Source organism: Pogona vitticeps, chromosome 3, assembly GCF_051106095.1.
Source record: "Pogona vitticeps strain Pit_001003342236 chromosome 3, PviZW2.1, whole genome shotgun sequence".
NCBI lineage: Eukaryota > Metazoa > Chordata > Lepidosauria > Squamata > Agamidae > Pogona > Pogona vitticeps.
The window spans coordinates 8,244,848-8,261,620 of record NC_135785.1 but is presented as its reverse complement, the minus strand read 5'-3'; the positions used below and the strand labels follow the sequence as shown (position 1 = coordinate 8,261,620).

At 48.7% G+C, this 16,773-nt stretch overlaps 1 protein-coding gene across 2 annotated transcripts in view; it reads left to right on the top strand.

Moving 5' to 3' along the window:
• EPHB3 (EPH receptor B3) overlaps nucleotides 1–16,569 on the top strand; it is a 109,187-nt gene extending 92,618 nt beyond the window's left edge. Inside the window, exons 6-16 of one of the 2 annotated variants that reach the window (XM_078389775.1) lie at nucleotides 2,796–2,920; nucleotides 4,385–4,553; nucleotides 4,661–4,766; nucleotides 5,401–5,453; nucleotides 6,465–6,587; nucleotides 6,689–6,936; nucleotides 9,777–9,992; nucleotides 10,747–10,911; nucleotides 11,030–11,223; nucleotides 11,511–11,666; nucleotides 15,141–16,569. In XM_078389775.1, coding sequence (XP_078245901.1) covers nucleotides 2,796–2,920; nucleotides 4,385–4,553; nucleotides 4,661–4,766; nucleotides 5,401–5,453; nucleotides 6,465–6,587; nucleotides 6,689–6,936; nucleotides 9,777–9,992; nucleotides 10,747–10,911; nucleotides 11,030–11,223; nucleotides 11,511–11,666; nucleotides 15,141–15,249 — 1,664 coding nt within the window. In that variant the 3' untranslated portion in view covers nucleotides 15,250–16,569. The remainder of the gene's footprint in view (nucleotides 1–2,795; nucleotides 2,921–4,384; nucleotides 4,554–4,660; nucleotides 4,767–5,400; nucleotides 5,454–6,464; nucleotides 6,588–6,688; nucleotides 6,937–9,776; nucleotides 9,993–10,746; nucleotides 10,912–11,029; nucleotides 11,224–11,510; nucleotides 11,667–15,140) is intronic. The other variant, XM_078389776.1, reaches the window with a different exon arrangement.
• The last annotated feature ends 204 nt before the right edge of the window (nucleotides 16,570–16,773 follow it).

Genomic DNA, 16,773 nt, shown 5'->3' with positions numbered 1-16,773 from the left:
TCTGGGCAGCTCACAACAGGCAAGATAAAAACAGTTAATATATAATAACAGTTTTACAGCAATATGCAGTGGTAACAATAATTCAAGATGGGGGGGGGGAATAAATAAATTAAGTAGTGCCTGGAGGGAAGGCCTGTCTGAATAACCAGGTCTTAAGTTGGTTTTTAAAAATGCCCAGAGAGGGAGCCAAGCGGATCTCAGAGGGGAGTTTGTGCCAAAGAGAAGGAGCTACTGCCGAGAAGGCCCAGTGTCTTGTTTTTTTCTTTTCTTTCCGGACAGTAGATAATCAGTAGATAAATAATCATTAGATAAATATCCGGTAAAGACTGTCCCCCCCCCCCAAACTGCCCAGAACCCCAATGAATTCAAAACTGAATGTAACAAAATGGTCTACTTGCCCCCAAACACATCTTGAATTCAGCCTGTAGATTAGGAGGGGGTGGGGGTGGTCATAAGGACCTTTAAGGCTCAATAAACAAGGGAAGGATTGTCAACAGAGATGGGGACGAATTGCCGGTTTGGTGGTGCGGGCCAGTTCCTTTAGCATCCATGCTTCCTGGCCCTGCCTCTTAACCACTGGGCAGCCACTCAGAGGTGGCGCCCAGAAAAGGAGGGGCAGAGAAGCCAGGGTGCCATCTCTGAATGGGTGTTTTTAGTGGGGCTGGGAACCACTGAAAACCTGTGTGATTGTACAGTCGTGCCCCGCTTAACGATTGCCTCGCTCAGTGAGGAAGATGCTTTATGATGAGGTTTTTGCGATCGCAAAAGCGATCGCAAAACGATGTTTTAAAGTGGGGTTTTTCGCTTTCCCTGCTTCGGGAACCGATTCTTCGCAACTTCAAAAATGGCTGCTGGCTTTCAAAATGGCCCCGCGCTGTTTTCTAGGGATGGATTCCTCGCTTTACAGGCACAAAAAATGGCCGCCGTATGGAGGATCTTCGCAAAACAAGCAGGTATTCAGCCCATTGGAACGCATTAAACAGGTTTTAATGCGTTTCACTGGGCTTTTTCGTTTCGTTTGACGACATTTTCGCTCTACAGCGATTTCGCTGGAACGAATTAACGTCATCAAGCGAGGCACCACTGTAGTTACGTTTTGAGTGGCATGACGGTTATACACAGATTTTGAACTACACAGCGTTCTAGTATCCCTAGCCACAGCATTATTGAAGGGAGAAGTATACTCGGGGTGGAGGGGCAGTCCTGATGTCTGTCTAACAAAAGATGCTGAGACTGCAGCAGACTATGTGGGTGCTTATTGTTTAAAGCATTTCAGAGGCAGAAATTGCTTACAGTTATCTCCGTTCTTTGTTCTTAAAATCTTGGCCTAAGCAGCCCTGCCCCAGGATGGATTTTTTAATGAGTTTGGATCAGTGTAGCCATGCATAAAATTAAACAAGCTATTTATTTATTTAATAGTATCTCTGCACTGCCTTTCCTTTTTTAAAAAATCCCCCGACATTTACAAAGAATAAACACAATAAAGCAAAAAAACCTGAAAAGAACGAAATAATAAAAAAAACGAAAAAGAAACCAGTAAAATTCATTAAAAGCAATTCATTAGAAGTCAGCATGACCGGCAGTGGATAAAGCCGGCTAGAAAGAAGAATCAGCTGAGAGTAGACTGCAGCGGACGAGACGAGGACCATCGGATGCATTTCAGTCAGCCTCCTCCACCCACCACCCCAGAGGCCTAAAATGTAAAAAGTGCAAAAAATGAGATGGATAGGATTCTAAAATATTTTTCCCTTTTAAATTGGTTCAGAAATATCCCATGCCTTCAGTGTGAAACTCACTGAGGGCGAGTTTGCAAATCCATTTCCAAGGAACTGAAGCGGAGTGCGGGGATGGTTTGTGGGGCGGGGTGGTGGTAGATGTCATTTCTGTACCTGATGAGGGCCATGGCAGATGCAAAGGTGAAAATTTGGCCCCTAGGCTTGCTCAGCTTGCCCACCCCTGCAACCGGTGGAAATTACGATATCTGCAATCCCTCATTTTGTAGAGTTCTGATGGCCCTTCCTATGCCCCCCACAATTCCCGGGCAGCTGTCAGGAAGCCACGTAGATCTCACTCACCTTTCAGAAAGGCAGCGAGTGGGGGATAGACCGAGAGATATTGCCAAAAGATATTTTCCTTCCACAGGGTTGATTGGATCTTCCAGCAGTTGCCTTCCGTTGCCTTAGAAAACAGGATGGCACCACCTGTTTTGATAATTACCCTTTTCAACACATGGAAATCAACCCTATGTTGACGCTCTGAAGCCGTGGTCCCCAACCTTGGCCCTCCAGATGTTCTTGGACTTCAACTCCCAGAAATCCTGGCCGGCAGAGATGGTGGAGAAGGCTTCTGGGAGATGTAGTCCAAGAACAGATCTGGAGGCCCAAGGTTGGGGACCACGGTTTTGAAGGATTCCAGCCTTTGTTGGGGGGTTTCAGCGGAGGAGGAGCGAAGGATTCTCAGCTGTTGCTTGCAGGAACGGCTTGAATCCCTAACCTTGCTGGGGAATATTTAGCGTTATCTCCAGTCACTCACTGGAGACAACAGGGATCCCTCCGTCATTGGCTGAGCAGGTCAGGAACTTTAGGGAGAACTCCGCATGGAGGTTCCCCTCCTCTTCTTTGGAAGACAGCCAAACTGTAGACCCACCTGTCTGTGCCGGATTGACACCTGAGGCCAAAGGCAGGCGTTTTCTCTTTAGCTTCTCTGCTGAACGGAGTGGGCGTGAGGTCCGTGGCTGTTGCTTCTGCTGCGGTGAGCAGAGTCTTGATAATTTTCCTCCGCCTTCTTTTCTGCAGCTCCCTCGGCCGTTCCCACGATGCACCTGCACGGCAGCACAGGCAGTAGCATGACTCTTTCTTGGGAGCCGCCGAAACAGCCCAATGGGATCATCCTGGACTACGAGATCAAGTACTTTGAGAAGGTAAAGCCAATTCCCTAAGCAGTGATGGGAGCCCCGATCAAGCACTTACGTTAAATTTGGGTTAACGCAGGCAGGTAACGCTGAGGCCAGCTTTGGTTTTCAAGGAGAGGTGGGTTAGCTCATGTCACTCACTTCCAGTGCAGCCAGAAAGCTTAGCCGAGGGACAGAGAGACCCCAGTTCAAATCTTACGGAATCCATCTTTCTCACCTTTGGACCAAAGACTAGAATCTTGTTGGCTTCCATGACTGCATAAAGGGCAGATGACCTATTTTCTGGGCTATCTTCTTCCATGCAGACAGTCATCTTCTTCTGGTTTTGCCATCAGTCACATGACCACCCATTGAAAAATTTGCTTCCGTGACTGCCCATTCGAGGGTAGAAGACGTCGGTTATGTTTTGGCCCTTGTTTGCAATGAGGAAATACTGAGACCAGTACATTTCACAAGGGTTGCTATAAAGATAATTGAGATAAGATATGTAAAGCACATCCAACAGTCTAACCTGTGGTTGAGCATCCTCAGCCACCGCTGTGATTATTGTTATTAGCATTTCATATTATTTTTGGTAATAGTAATAGGGCGAAAGAAGTGGGAGGACAACTTCCTGTTTGAAAGAGGAATGTGCATTGCTAAACCGCAGCTTTCCCGGAGTGCTTCTGTCCGCAGGGCTGTGCAGATTAGGAGGGTGGATGGCCTTGAACACTTCGACTGCGTAGGGTGGCTAAGGATCAGGGGAATCGCTGTCCGCCGTAGTTCCCTCAAAGAACCCAATGCAGTGGAAGTGGACGAGATTATCTGATCTCCTGCAGCCTTCTGATGAGGTCCCAAAGCTTTCCGCTAGAGTTGGCTGTAGACTAGAGATGGGCACGGAACAAACCATGAAGCCAAACGCCCAACAAACCAGGTTGGGTCGTGGTTCATTCCGAATGTTTTGAATGGGGGAATTTCGCTGCGCGATGATCGGTCCCCTGTTTCGGGAACCGATTTTCGCTTCCCAACAATGAAAACAGCTGATCGTCGGGTTTTCAAAATGGCTCCCCGCTGTGTTTAGGAGCCATTTTTCGCTGCACAGGCACCCGAAAATGGCCGCCCCTATGGAGGATCTTCGCTGGACGGTGAGTTCTTAGCCGATTGGAAGGCATTAACCAGGTTTTAATCCGTTTCAATGGCTTTTTTATTTTTGCCTTACGACGTTTTCGTTCTACAGTGATTTCGCTGGAACGAATTAACGTCGTAATGCGAGGCACCACTGTATTGCCAAGAGCAAAGTTGTTCCTCCTGCAGGGTGTAAAAGAGACATGCAGAGAGGGGGGGAAAGGGTGAGAGTAAGACTAGGCTACCAAGGTGAAGGATTTGACATGCTGTGAAGTTGTCTCCTGTGTATCTTCAGAAAGCTGTACACGTATCATCCGAGAATGGGTCTGGGATTCACTTTTGAAAGCGCACCTTCCCTCTTTCCCACAGCAGGGCCAGAGCGATGGCATTGCCAACACCGTCACCAGCCAGAAGAACATGGTGCGTTTGGAAGGGTTGAAGCCCAACTCCGCCTACATGGTGCAAGTCCGGGCACGCACCGTGGCCGGCTATGGCCAGTACAGCCTCCCGATGGAGTTTCGGACGCCGGTGGAAGATGGTAGGCTTCCTTCCCCATGTGCTGCTGCCTTCCAAACCTCTCTCACTGTGCTGTCTGCTCTTACCTTCAAACACTTTTCCCGTCTTTTCCCCTCCGCTCTCCAACAGGCTCCAGTAGCAGGAGCTTCCAGGAGTTGCCTCTTATTGTGGGATCGGCTACAGCAAGTCTTGTCTTTGTGATAGCTGTGGTGGTCATCGCCATCGTCTGCTTCAGGTACTGGGTCTCTAAGGGTTGGGAGATCGGAGAAAGGCTGAGCTCCAGGGAGGAGAGGGACCCTGTATCTGAGCTCTTAGCCCCATGAGAGTTAAAGTGGAGCCTCCTCCTTACATCAGGGCAGAGAACATGGAAGTCCTCCAGCTGTTGCTGGACTGCGTCTCCCATGGTCCCTCCCCATTGGCAATCCTGGCTAAGGATCATGGGAGTTGCGGTCCAGCTATATCTGGAAGGTGGCCTGTTCCTATCCCTGAACCATATGGTATTGCCAGGTTATATCAAGGGCTGCCTCCCAAAAATTTTACAGTGCACATGCATTAGATCACACAGCTGAAATTGCTTTAAGAGCAGTTTATTAGAAATGAGGATGGAAGTCTAAATGTTGACATTTGAACTGTGACATTAGAATAAATGTATTTATTTTTATTTATTTTATATGAGCTTATATGCCGCCCATTTCGACATAGTCTAATGTGTGACTTTTGTGGAATGGTAGAGCAGATTACAGCTCAGAGTGTCCACACACGTGTGTGTGTTTGTGTGTTGTGTTCAGATCATCAGTAATGGGATGATTGGGAGGGAAGTGGCATTAATTCTTCCTCCTCCCCCTCCCCCCCCCTTTCTCTTTGGATAGAAAGCAACAGAACAGCAGTGACTCAGAGTATACAGAGAAGCTGCAGCAGTACAGTGAGTATCAACTTATATTTTACACAGGCAGCAAAGCCTCCTATGTGTGCCAATGTTTGTCTTCTATAAGATTTGTGCTTGCTCGGTGAAATCTGTGTGTGCCACATCTAAGGTTCCCACTCCGCTGCGTACGTGCATGCACAACTCCGTTTGCCTCCGTGCGGCTCCCTTCCTTCGCTGCACAGTGATCGTGTTCGGTTCAGGTCATGACGGAACCCAGCACGGGGGGGCGGAGCTATGCACACAGGGGCGGAGCCACACGAGAGAGAGAGAGAGGCAGAGCCCCGCCCACCAGGGCTGAAAATCAGAGGGTAGGTTTCCGAGGGTTGGCTCCCAGTTTCCAAAGCAAAGTGTGCTGATTATATACTGCCCCATAGCACTTAAAGCACTTTCTGGGCGGTTTAAAATTTAATTATGCAGGCTAAACATCCCTGCCCTGCCCCCACCCCCGGCAGCAAGCTGGGTGCTCAATTTACTGACCTCAGAAGGATGGAAGGCTCGGTGAACCTCACGTTGGCTACTTGGGATTAAGCTGGGTCATGAGCAGAGTTTTAGCTGCAGCACTGCAGTTTAACCACTGGGCCACAATGCTCCTCTAAGAGTCTATGAATTCAGGTTTATCCCCTTCAAATTAGCTAAGTTTCCAGTTCTCAAGCTCTCCAAAGAATGGCCAAGGGCCATCAATATCCTTTTATATCCCAATCCGACTGGAAGTGGGATTTTCTCCCCCTCCCGTCCTCCTTTTGTTCTCCATAGTGCCAAAGCAATCTATTCCAAAAGATTTCTCTCTTCGCCCCCACCTCCCTCCATTCAGGATATTAGGGAAACAGGAAATGTGGGAGGAGGGCTGATTCTGGAATAAACAGTCCAGCATTGGGTTGGAGTCCAAAGCTTTTAAAATTGAAAAGACCTGGGCTTACCATTGTGGGTTTGTGGGTCTGTTTGTTTTTTGAAATTGTTACCCGTCCGTACGAGTAGTCCCCAGGGTGGCATGAATCCCATTTTTTGCAGTTACTCCAGGGATGAAGGTTTATATTGATCCTTTTACCTACGAAGATCCCAACGAAGCCGTTCGGGAGTTCGCCAAAGAGATCGACATCTCTTGCGTGAAAATTGAGGAAGTGATCGGAGCAGGCAAGTTCCTCTCTGCAGAAGGAGCAAGAAAGTGGGGGGCTTCTCCCCGAGAAGCCCGCCGTCCATGCTTTTAACACTCTTTTCTTGCCACTCCTATGCAGGTGAATTCGGGGAGGTTTGCCGGGGGCGCCTCAAGCTGCCGGGCCGGCGGGAGATCTTTGTGGCCATCAAAACGCTGAAAGTGGGCTACACGGAACGTCAGCGGCGAGACTTCCTGAGCGAAGCCAGCATCATGGGGCAGTTTGACCACCCCAACATCATCCATTTGGAGGGGGTGGTCACCAAGAGCCGTCCAGTCATGATTGTTACAGAGTTCATGGAGAATTGTGCCTTGGACTCCTTCCTACGGGTAAGGGGGACTTCTGCAGTGTTTCTCGCCCTCTGCTCTTTTAATTTTTTTTTAATGCCACTTTCCAAATAATTGGGTTCAAAACGATTTGCAGCCTCTCAGAGGAGGCTTTCTTCCCTGCAGCCAGCGAGTGAAGTCCTTTCTCTTCTGACAAGCATTTGGCAACAAATCGGGTTGCAGAGAAATGGGCCTTAATGATGCTGTCTCTTTTTTTTTCTTTTTTCCTCCCATTTTGTAAAATGCGTTGGGGTGTTTTTTCCAATTATTTTAAGTTAGCGGCCTTTTATTGCATGCGAGAAAAAGAGGGCAGAGATACCCCACAAAAGTAGTGTTGATGTCTTAACAACTGCAGGTTTATTTCAGTGGCAGCTTTTTTGAATAAGAGTCCGCTTCCTAGTACAATGATCACTATGTTTAATTACATTCTAATGTTATAACTTAATGGATCTTTTCCCCTAGTCATTCCTGTAAAGCTACCTTGGGTTCCTGAATGAGGAGAAAGGCAGGATAAAATAACTATTAATAATCTTCATATCAGGTCACTTTTTAAACGTGTAGTTCTTGCTCGATACATACATTGCTAAGTACTAGTACTGTATTTTTTGCTAAGGCACACTTCCCCCCCCCAAAAAAAAAGTGGGGAGAAAGTCTGTGTGTCTTATGGAGCAAAGCTGGTGATTTCGCCCCCACTGGCCCCGTTTGGGGGGGGGAGCCTCCCAAGGGTCTGAGTCTGGCTTCCAGGACCCTTCAGAACAACCCCTTTGAAGGGTCCTAGAAGGCACTCTCGGACCCTTTGGAGGCTTCCCACCCTCACCCCCGCTGGCCCAGCAGGCTGAAATTCCCAGATTATTTTTTTCCTCTTTTCTTCTCCTAAAAATTTGGTGCGTCTTATGGAGCAAAAAATACGGTAGTTGCCGTTTTCACTTATTCCTCTTGCAGTTGGCTGAATATTAAAATATTCCAAGTAGGACAACATATATTCCAATGTGGTTTTGTACGTGGGTGTCTGTTGGCTCAGGAGGAAGCTGAATCCTTGTATAAATCATGCCGTTTGAAGAACTTTGAATAGATTTTTCATAACGGATTACACCTCTGCCTGGTCAGGGGGAGAGACAAAAAAATTTCTGATCGGATAGTGGCACTTTCCTTCAGTGTGAAAGCCCCCTTTGGTTTCTGAAGATTTCAGTAAACTTTGTGTGGTGTTTTCAAGCACCTTTGCCTTACCTCCAAAGTCAAAAACACTTGCTTTCCATTTTTGAAAGAAACGAAGTTGAGGTTCTGCCTGGCACCAAGGGGGAAGCAGCATAGGGATGTGAAGAATTCACACTAGATTGCACCTCCATTTCAGCGGTCTTGACAACAGGGGACACCTCACAGAGGAATTGCTGAAGCCCTTTGAGATTCCTTGATTCCAGCCAGCAGCAGGAAATCCCCATAATTTCTGCAAAATGTAGCTGTAGGAAACTCGTCTTTTTCCCCTTGAGAAAGGAGGCAAACATCTATGCACATGTACAGACACACACAGAGAGCATGCACAAAAAGAGACAGACTACTCATTTACTACTTAACATTGTTAAAGGGCAACCAGAACAGCCTTTCCCACTTCATTCCCTCTCTGGCAGGAAGCCCCTCGTGTACTGCTACAGGCCTTCATCACGGCTGTACCATTTTTGAAGCAGAAACCTTCCATACCCACTTCTTCAGACTTCTGCTCTTGTAGACCCTCAGGCTTTACAGAGTCTACCAGATGCTCCCTTGAAACAAGAAGATTAAATAAAAAATAAACATTAAAAAAAAAGATTTCCTCATTCATAGAGACCTCCAGGAGCATGGCTGAAAAAATACTAAAAGTAAAAAATAGATGCCTGGTCACTTATGGGCTTGATATTTACTTCCTCCGTTAGTTATTTTGTTTTAATCTCATTGCAAGCGGTTGCTGCTGTAGCCCCCAGAACTGTTGGGTTTGGCTGCCTCTTGCACGACTGCTAGGCCTTGATGTGTGTGTAAGTGTGCAAGGGAAAAGCCCTGAAGATGCACCGGGGCTTAGAAATGTCAGACTGGCACGTGCAAAGGGGACTGTCCAGTCTTAACCCTTTGAAGGGGCTGCTGTTCAGATTACTGATGAGGGCACCGTGGCCTTTTAAATAGCGTTAAAGCTCTGTCTGGCCTCTTTGCCTTGGGGAGAGCAAAGTAAGGGATAGGCCTATAAATCCTTAAATGGCTTGAGTCCAAGCTATCTCAAAGACCCCGTATCTCCCATTATGAGCCTGCAGAGGGGTTAGGATCATCTGGCGAGGCCTTTCGGTCGGTCCCACCAACTTCACAGGGGCTTTTGGTGGGGAAATGGGAGAAGACCTTACTCGGTGGCTGCTCCCAGACTTTGGAACTCCCTCCCACTGGAGGCCAAGGCGGGCCCCCAACTTGGCTGGCCTTCCTCAAGAAGACAAAGACCTTTCTCTTCAGGCAAGCCGTCCCTCCTTGACAGGCTGCCTAAAGTGGGATGTTTAAGTAGACTGTTACGCATTGCTGCTCTGCATGTGTTTTTTGAATCGCTTTTGTTTGCTATTTCTCAGAGTGGTATCTGTTCCTTTTTTTATATTTGTATACTCATTGGTTTTGATCTTTAAATTTTGTCTTCTAATGAGGTTAGCTGCCTTTGGGTTCTTTTTTAAAGAGAAAGGCACAGTAGGCCTATTTAGAACAAACAAGCCAAGGTAGCTGTGGATTTGCAGAGGGCAGAATACTCCTTCCAGCCTGATTTAACGAGACAACCCTTTCTGTGATGGAAGGATGTGCATGACTTTCTCCTCCTCTGACCACCCTGATTCTCGCTCCTTCAGCTGAATGACGGGCAATTCACGGTGATCCAGCTGGTTGGCATGCTGCGCGGCATTGCTGCCGGCATGAAGTATCTTTCCGAGATGAATTACGTGCATCGGGACCTGGCAGCGCGCAACATCCTCGTCAACAGCAACCTGGTGTGCAAAGTGTCAGACTTTGGGCTTTCTCGCTTCTTGGAGGATGACCCTTCGGACCCCACGTACACCAGCTCCCTGGTATGTGGAAGTCTTCCCGGGACAGCGTGCCACTCCATACGATTACGAGATGAGGAAAGGTTGCAGAACTGGCCATTGTGGGACCAGCCTCTGGTCTCGCTACCCCACCCATCCTTCAGAGAAATCTTATGCCAGTGGGGATTTTTTTAGGAAGCACTATGCAGGGATCTAAGGGACGTGGTGGTGCTTCGGGTTAAACCACAGCAGAAGCCTCTGTGCTGCAAGGTCGGAAGACCAGCAGATTGTAAGATTGAATCCACGCAACGGAGTGAGCTCCTGTTGCTTGTCCCAGCTCCTCGCCAACCTAGCCGTTCAAAAGTGTGTAAAATGCGAGTAGGTAAATAGGGACCACCACGGTGGGAAGGTCACGGCATTCCATGTCTAGTCGCGACGGCCACATGACCACTGAAACTGTCTACGGACAAACACTGGCTCTACGGCTTGGAGACGGGGATGTCAGAGGATCAGGAAGAGAGAGCAATGGATGGGCAGGAAGGTGGACTGAGCATTTCAGACTTGGTTGGGAATTTCCACTCTTCCCCCCCCCCAAGCCATTCTGGAGTCTGGCTTTCAGGGATGTGCGGGCGGGGGGTGTTCCACGCCTACCGTAAGGCGTTGGCTTCACGAAGTTCCTTCCAAAGTACACCACCCCATCCCACCCCCAGCAGTGGAAGGAGAACTCGGTTCTCTGATCGCAAACGCTAGCAGGAGCCAAGGAGGAGGAAAGAGGTTGGCACTAATTAATTGTCTCAAGTGTATCTTTCCGCAGGGCGGCAAGATCCCGATCCGGTGGACGGCTCCAGAAGCCATCGCCTACCGCAAGTTCACTTCCGCCAGCGACGTCTGGAGCTACGGGATTGTCATGTGGGAGGTGATGTCGTACGGCGAGCGGCCTTACTGGGACATGTCCAACCAGGATGTAAGTATGCACTCCGGAGCCTGGGATGGAGGGACTTGGCAAGAGGAAGAGGAGGAGGAAGAGGAAGAGCAGGAGCGAAGGCTGGATGACCGACGCCGGCTGTTGCTTGTCGTTCTAGGTGATCAACGCCGTAGAGCAGGATTACCGCCTCCCGCCTCCGATGGACTGCCCCACGGCACTGCACCAGCTTATGTTGGACTGCTGGGTGCGGGATCGTAACCTTCGCCCAAAGTTTGCACAGATAGTGAACACGCTGGACAAGCTCATCCGTAACGCAGCCAGCCTGAAAGTCATCGCCAGCGTGCAGTCTGGGTCAGTGTCGTTTGCCCCCTCACCCTCTCCAAGCACAGGCAATCTGCTGTGTCTGGACTAGCCCGGTCAAGTTTCTAGCTCTCATGGATGTAGACTTGGGGGCTGGAGGCAGGCAGCGCCGGGGGCCTGAGAGAGAGAAGAGCGCAAAGGGTGGACAGGGAACCGGATGGCCCCTTTTTATTAGCCTCCTGTGACTGCCAGGTCCGTTTCCGTGCCTCGGTCGGCCACAGCCCTTCTTACACCCCCCCGAGCCTTGCCTGATTTCTGGGCTCTCTCATCCTCCGCAGCGTGTCTCAGCCACTCCTGGATCGCACTGTCCCGGATTACACAACCTTCACTACTGTGGGCGACTGGCTTGACGCTATCAAAATGGGACGGTACAAAGAGAACTTTGTCAACGCCGGCTTTGCCTCCTTCGATCTGGTGGCCCAAATGACAGCAGAGTAAGTAGGAGACAATGTCGGAAGGGGGAAAGGGGTGCTCGGAGGCCAGCAGGCAGGGAGCGCAGCCCAGAGGTGGGCTTGTCGTAAAAAGGGGGTAAAAGCATTCCACACCTGGCAGCGGGCTTAGGAAATCTCTCGTGAGCAAGGGTGGGCTTTGAGAAGCCAAGAAAAGTCGGGCTTCATTCCAAAGGTTGAAGGAGTTGGGGGTGTTTTTTTCAGATGACAGATTACAGAATTATCCAGGCAGGAGGGCCAGAATTAAGAGCAAGACTGGGGGGTACTTGTCTGGTACCTCTGTCATCCCTGGACATGATCGGGAAGGAGCTTCAGGCTAAGATGTTCCTTCACCTACCGTCTCCAGTTCACTTTATATGGCAGGCAAAAAGAGAGAGAGAGAGAGAGAGAGAGATTCAAAGTTCTAGTGCAGCCGTTAATGTAACAGGAGACCAACATCTTCTTATGATCTTACCTAGGGACATCCCTCTATGGGTTTTTTTGTGTGTTCATTCTATTTATATCCCATCTTTCCATCATTGAGGTCAAGACTCTTCTTCCCATTTTTTAAAAAAAAAAATCCTCAGAACAGTCCTGGGAAGGAGGTTGCGCTGAAGAGATGATGACTGGTTTAAGGTTGCCCAGCTGGCTGGGATAGCACAATGATTTAGATATCTAGCTGTGGAGCCAGAGTTTGGGAGTTCGATTCCCTGCTGTGGCTCCTGAGAGAGGAGCCAGCCTGGGTGGCCTTGGGCAAGCTGCCCAAAGTCCCAGGGATGCCCCCCACAAGAAGGGAATGGGGAACCGCTTCTGTGTATTCTTCACCTGGAAGACCCTGGAAAGGGTCTCCGTAAGTCAGAACTGACTTGACAGCACATTATTATTATTGTTGTTGTTATTATTATTAATGTCACCTGTTGAATTTCCTGACAAAGTGAGGATCTGGAGCTACTTCTCCCCAGCATTAATCCAACATTCACACTGCTTCTAGAAATATGTTCAGTGGAACTGTGAACACTGAATGCCATACGTGGGCAGATGGTTGAACTGTTGTTTTCTGGCTGAAATCTAGTGGACTGCTTAGGTTCTTGTGGCAGTGCTCGCCAAGAATGCTGGAGTAAATAGGCCCCGAAGGTGAACTTGATGTTCTTAAGCACCTTCAAGACTGACTGCTATATTTATAGTAGGTCAGTGGACCTGATCCAGGAAAGCTCACATTAAAATATAGCTGTTGGTCTTTAAGGTGCTATACTGCACTCAGAATGGATCACTTGGGTCCAGATTAATTATGCCGTGATGATTTCCTGGGTATGACCTTTAGCTTTGCCAGTTTGAGGTACATGGCTGGACAGAAGGGAGTCTGCTTAATTTGATGGCTGCGCTGATAAAGGTGATAATCATTATAATGATGCAAGACCGAAATCTGTTGGCTCCTGCTGTAGGTTGATTATTCTCTCATTTAAAAAAAATATATTTAGGCCCGCGTCCTCTTGGGGATTTCCACATGCACAACTAACATTGTGCAAGTGGTTGCACTCTTTGGTGAGATGCTACTTCCAGAACAGGTCACACAATCGGATGCACAACCAGCCGTGCAGGAGACGCCTCGCCCAGTATTTTTCACAATAGCTTGCACAATATGAATTGCCGGGGCACAACAGTCATGGCTGAAAAACTGATAAATCATGCCATGTTTCATACGCCTTCCTATTCACTACTCTTTTAGTTATGCAGAAGTTTTTTTTAAAAGTGGAATTTAAAACCTCCTCTCCTTTACTGTGGAGAGATTCCAGTCACCACTGCCTTCAGTTTCAGACATTGAGCTGAAGTGTTGCCACACATTTTGCAGCTTTGAGGTGTAGTAACTTCCTGGTAACTACTGGAAGCCAGGTGCCAGACTAGATGGAGCCTTGGTATGATCTAACAGAGAACTTCAGTTTCTTTTTGTTCTTAAAAAGAAAAAAAAAACAGTAGTCCAATCTGTTTCTGTGCTTCTGCGTTGAGATCACAGGATGAAAAACCGCCCTACGGAAACCTTGTTTAAGGTTGCTTAGATTCAGAACTAAAAGAAGAAGAAGAAACTTAACTCTTTTGGAACTCGCCTCTCGTAATTCCTCAACCAGCGCGGCTACTACCCATGTGAACTGCAATGAGAAATGGGGAGCCAAACATTAATACTTTCGCATTCTGCTTGAATTCAGTGTCCAGAGAGTATAGCTTACAATATGTCGGCATCACCCAGTACTCAAATATTTTTCTTCCCCAGAACATGGCAAGTCCTGATTTGGAGATTTGCATAAGATGTAGATTCCATCAAAACCATGCATTTGTCTTGACTTCAGCACTTTAAAAAAAACAACAGCTTTAAATTGGTACTTTATTAGGGCCAATTTCTAGTATCCCCTGAGCCAGGAGCGGATTCTTTCAGGACAGAAAAATGTGTAAAAGGTTGAGAATCTTCTTATTCACACGCGCATGAAGACATGGCCCTGGTTTCTTAAAAATGCAAGCTTCTGTTGCATTGGGACTCTGGAGATCTGGATGCTGCGCAGCCATAAAACTCACGGATGACTTGGAGTTACTCAGACCTTTTCTCTCAGCCTGGCCTACCTTGCAGGGCCCTTGTGAGGATAGAGAGGAGAAGTATATGTGTCTTTAGCTCATGGGAGGAAAGAAAATGTATCAACTAATAAACAAAGTTCCAGTCAAATGCTAGTGTAAGAAGAGGTGGGATCAGCGAAAGAGGAGCTTTGAGTTAAAAAAAATGAAGTCAGTTCAAATAGTATTTATCACATGTAATATATTGGTGAACCATTTACAATATCTTCTAGTCATCATCTGACCCAGTCTTACCATAACACTGTCGGAATAGGTCAGAATTGTCACCGTCTTGTTGCTTGCAGATGGGAGAAGGTACTTACAACTTCCTAGTTCCCATTTTTAAGGCAAGACTCTGCTTACCATCAATTCTCAATGGTATTTCACTGGTGAGGCTGAAAGAACTGGGCATGTTTAGCCTTGAGAAAAGGAGGCTGAGGGGAGATAGGAGAGCACTTTTCGAATCCTTGAAAGGTAGTCTTACAGAGGAGGGGCAGGATCTGTTCTCGATCGTCCCTGAGTTCAGGAGACATCATAATAGGTTCAACCTACAGCGAGCCAGATTTGTGCTGAATATCAGGGGGGAAAAACTTCTTAACTGTTAGAGCAGTACGACAATGGAACCCATGACCTCAGGAGGCGGTGAGCGCTCCAACCCTGGAGGCACTGAAGAGAAAATTAGGCAGTCATCTCTCAGAACTGCTTTGATTTTGGATTCCTGCACCAATGGCCTTAGAGGGCCCCTTCCCACTCCATGATTCCTGGTGGCCGGTGTCTCCAGGCCGTCTAGAAACAACACCCTCGCTTCGACTTCATCCCTGTTGAGTTGGATTCCGTTCTCTGCACGTTCCTGATTTCTTTGTCTCCCTTCTCTCCTTCCAGGGATCTGCTCAGGATAGGAGTGACGCTAGCAGGACACCAAAAGAAGATCCTCAGCAGCATACAGGACATGAGGTTACAAATGAACCAGACGCTGCCGGTTCAGGTTTGACGGCGGAGGACACTGGTTTTGGAACAGACCTACTTGGGTATCTCCCTAGAATTCTCGTTTGTGGTGCTACCCAGCTTCCAGAAACTGGGGGAGAGGGATCTTCTCCCTCCTCCTCCCCTCCCGCCCCCCCACACACTTATCTTTGCGTGGCTTCTTGGCTTGTCAGCAGACCTGCGGTGAAACGGACTAGGATGCTCCTAGCTTGAAATTAAAGACACTCAAGGGGGGGATAGGGGTTAGGGAAGGGGCCCGAAGGATCCCTGCTTTCTATTTTCCTTTTTTTTTCTGTTTTGCTGGTGCGTGTTTTGAATGGTACGCCAGCAATGCAAAGTCTTCATATTGAAGACAAGATTAATGCAGGGGCGAGAGGGGGGCTTCTGCCCTCTCTTCCCTTCCTTTGTCCCCCACCTTCACTGGCCCTGAGGTTCATCGTCGCCTGCTGCCTCTCACCCGCGCCGTTGGCATGGACTATTCCAGCGTCTTTGGGCGTCTCTCTCCCGGCGCTCACAAGCGAGTCTTCACGGGGAGGGTGACTTCCCGTCCTCTATCTTGGCAAAGAGGGAAGAGGTCATTGAACGAAGGAACACTGCTAGCGCGGCACCTCGTGAGCAAGAAGGGGAGGGCGGGAGATGCAGCTGGGCATTCCCACCCCCTCTATGCAGCCTGAGACAGTGCAATGCACCTGGCCGGCTCTCCTTGGGGAGATGGCCAAGAAATGCCCGTTGGGGAGACGGCGGTCGGTCCACCTGGACCTGGCACTTCGGAACTATAAAGCCATGCCAGGGGTGGAAGAGGAGAGTCTTCAGCTGCTTGCGTTTTGTGAGCTCAGTGTTTCCAGAGGCCCAACCGCACGAGTTTGCACAGGGATCACACACGGACAAACGGATGGACAGATGCACACAAAAGGCCTGCCCAGCGGGATTCAGGATCCGGGAGAGAAGGAAAGGCTCGGCTGAGTGAACGAGCGTCTGCTACCCCTCGCGTCCTCCCCGATCTCATGTTTTATGCAGGAAGGAGCAGGCTCTTGTCAGCCGCACCGCCATCTCTGCGGATACGTTCCTTGACACACGCTGTGATTGCTGCCAAAAAAAGGACTGGAACACGTTTTTAATTTTTATTTTATTTTATTTTTTTGGTTCTTTCCTTTCGTCGCTTTCTTCCCAAAGGCCGCTGCAGCCCTGAGCCGAGGGGGGGCGAAGGGGGGGAGGGAGGGGTCGCTCCCCTCGTGGAGCTGGCGAGCTTGCATGTGTAAGAGTGCGTGTACTGGCCATCTGGACTTTGCTGGAGGGCATGGGCAGAATAAAGGCAATAACAATTTTACTTGAGCTTCCTGTCAATCGATCCCCTCTCATCCCTTTTCCTCTACGGCTTGCCTGTGCCGCGCAGCACCCACGACACACAAAATGTCCCCATGGGTGCCCTTTTTCGCCCTTTGTCGAGGTTCACCACAGCCTCTGGAAGCCGTGGGCTGTGATCCTTCTCTCCAACCCAAGGCTCTGAGAAATCAAGCATTGAGAAAATGTT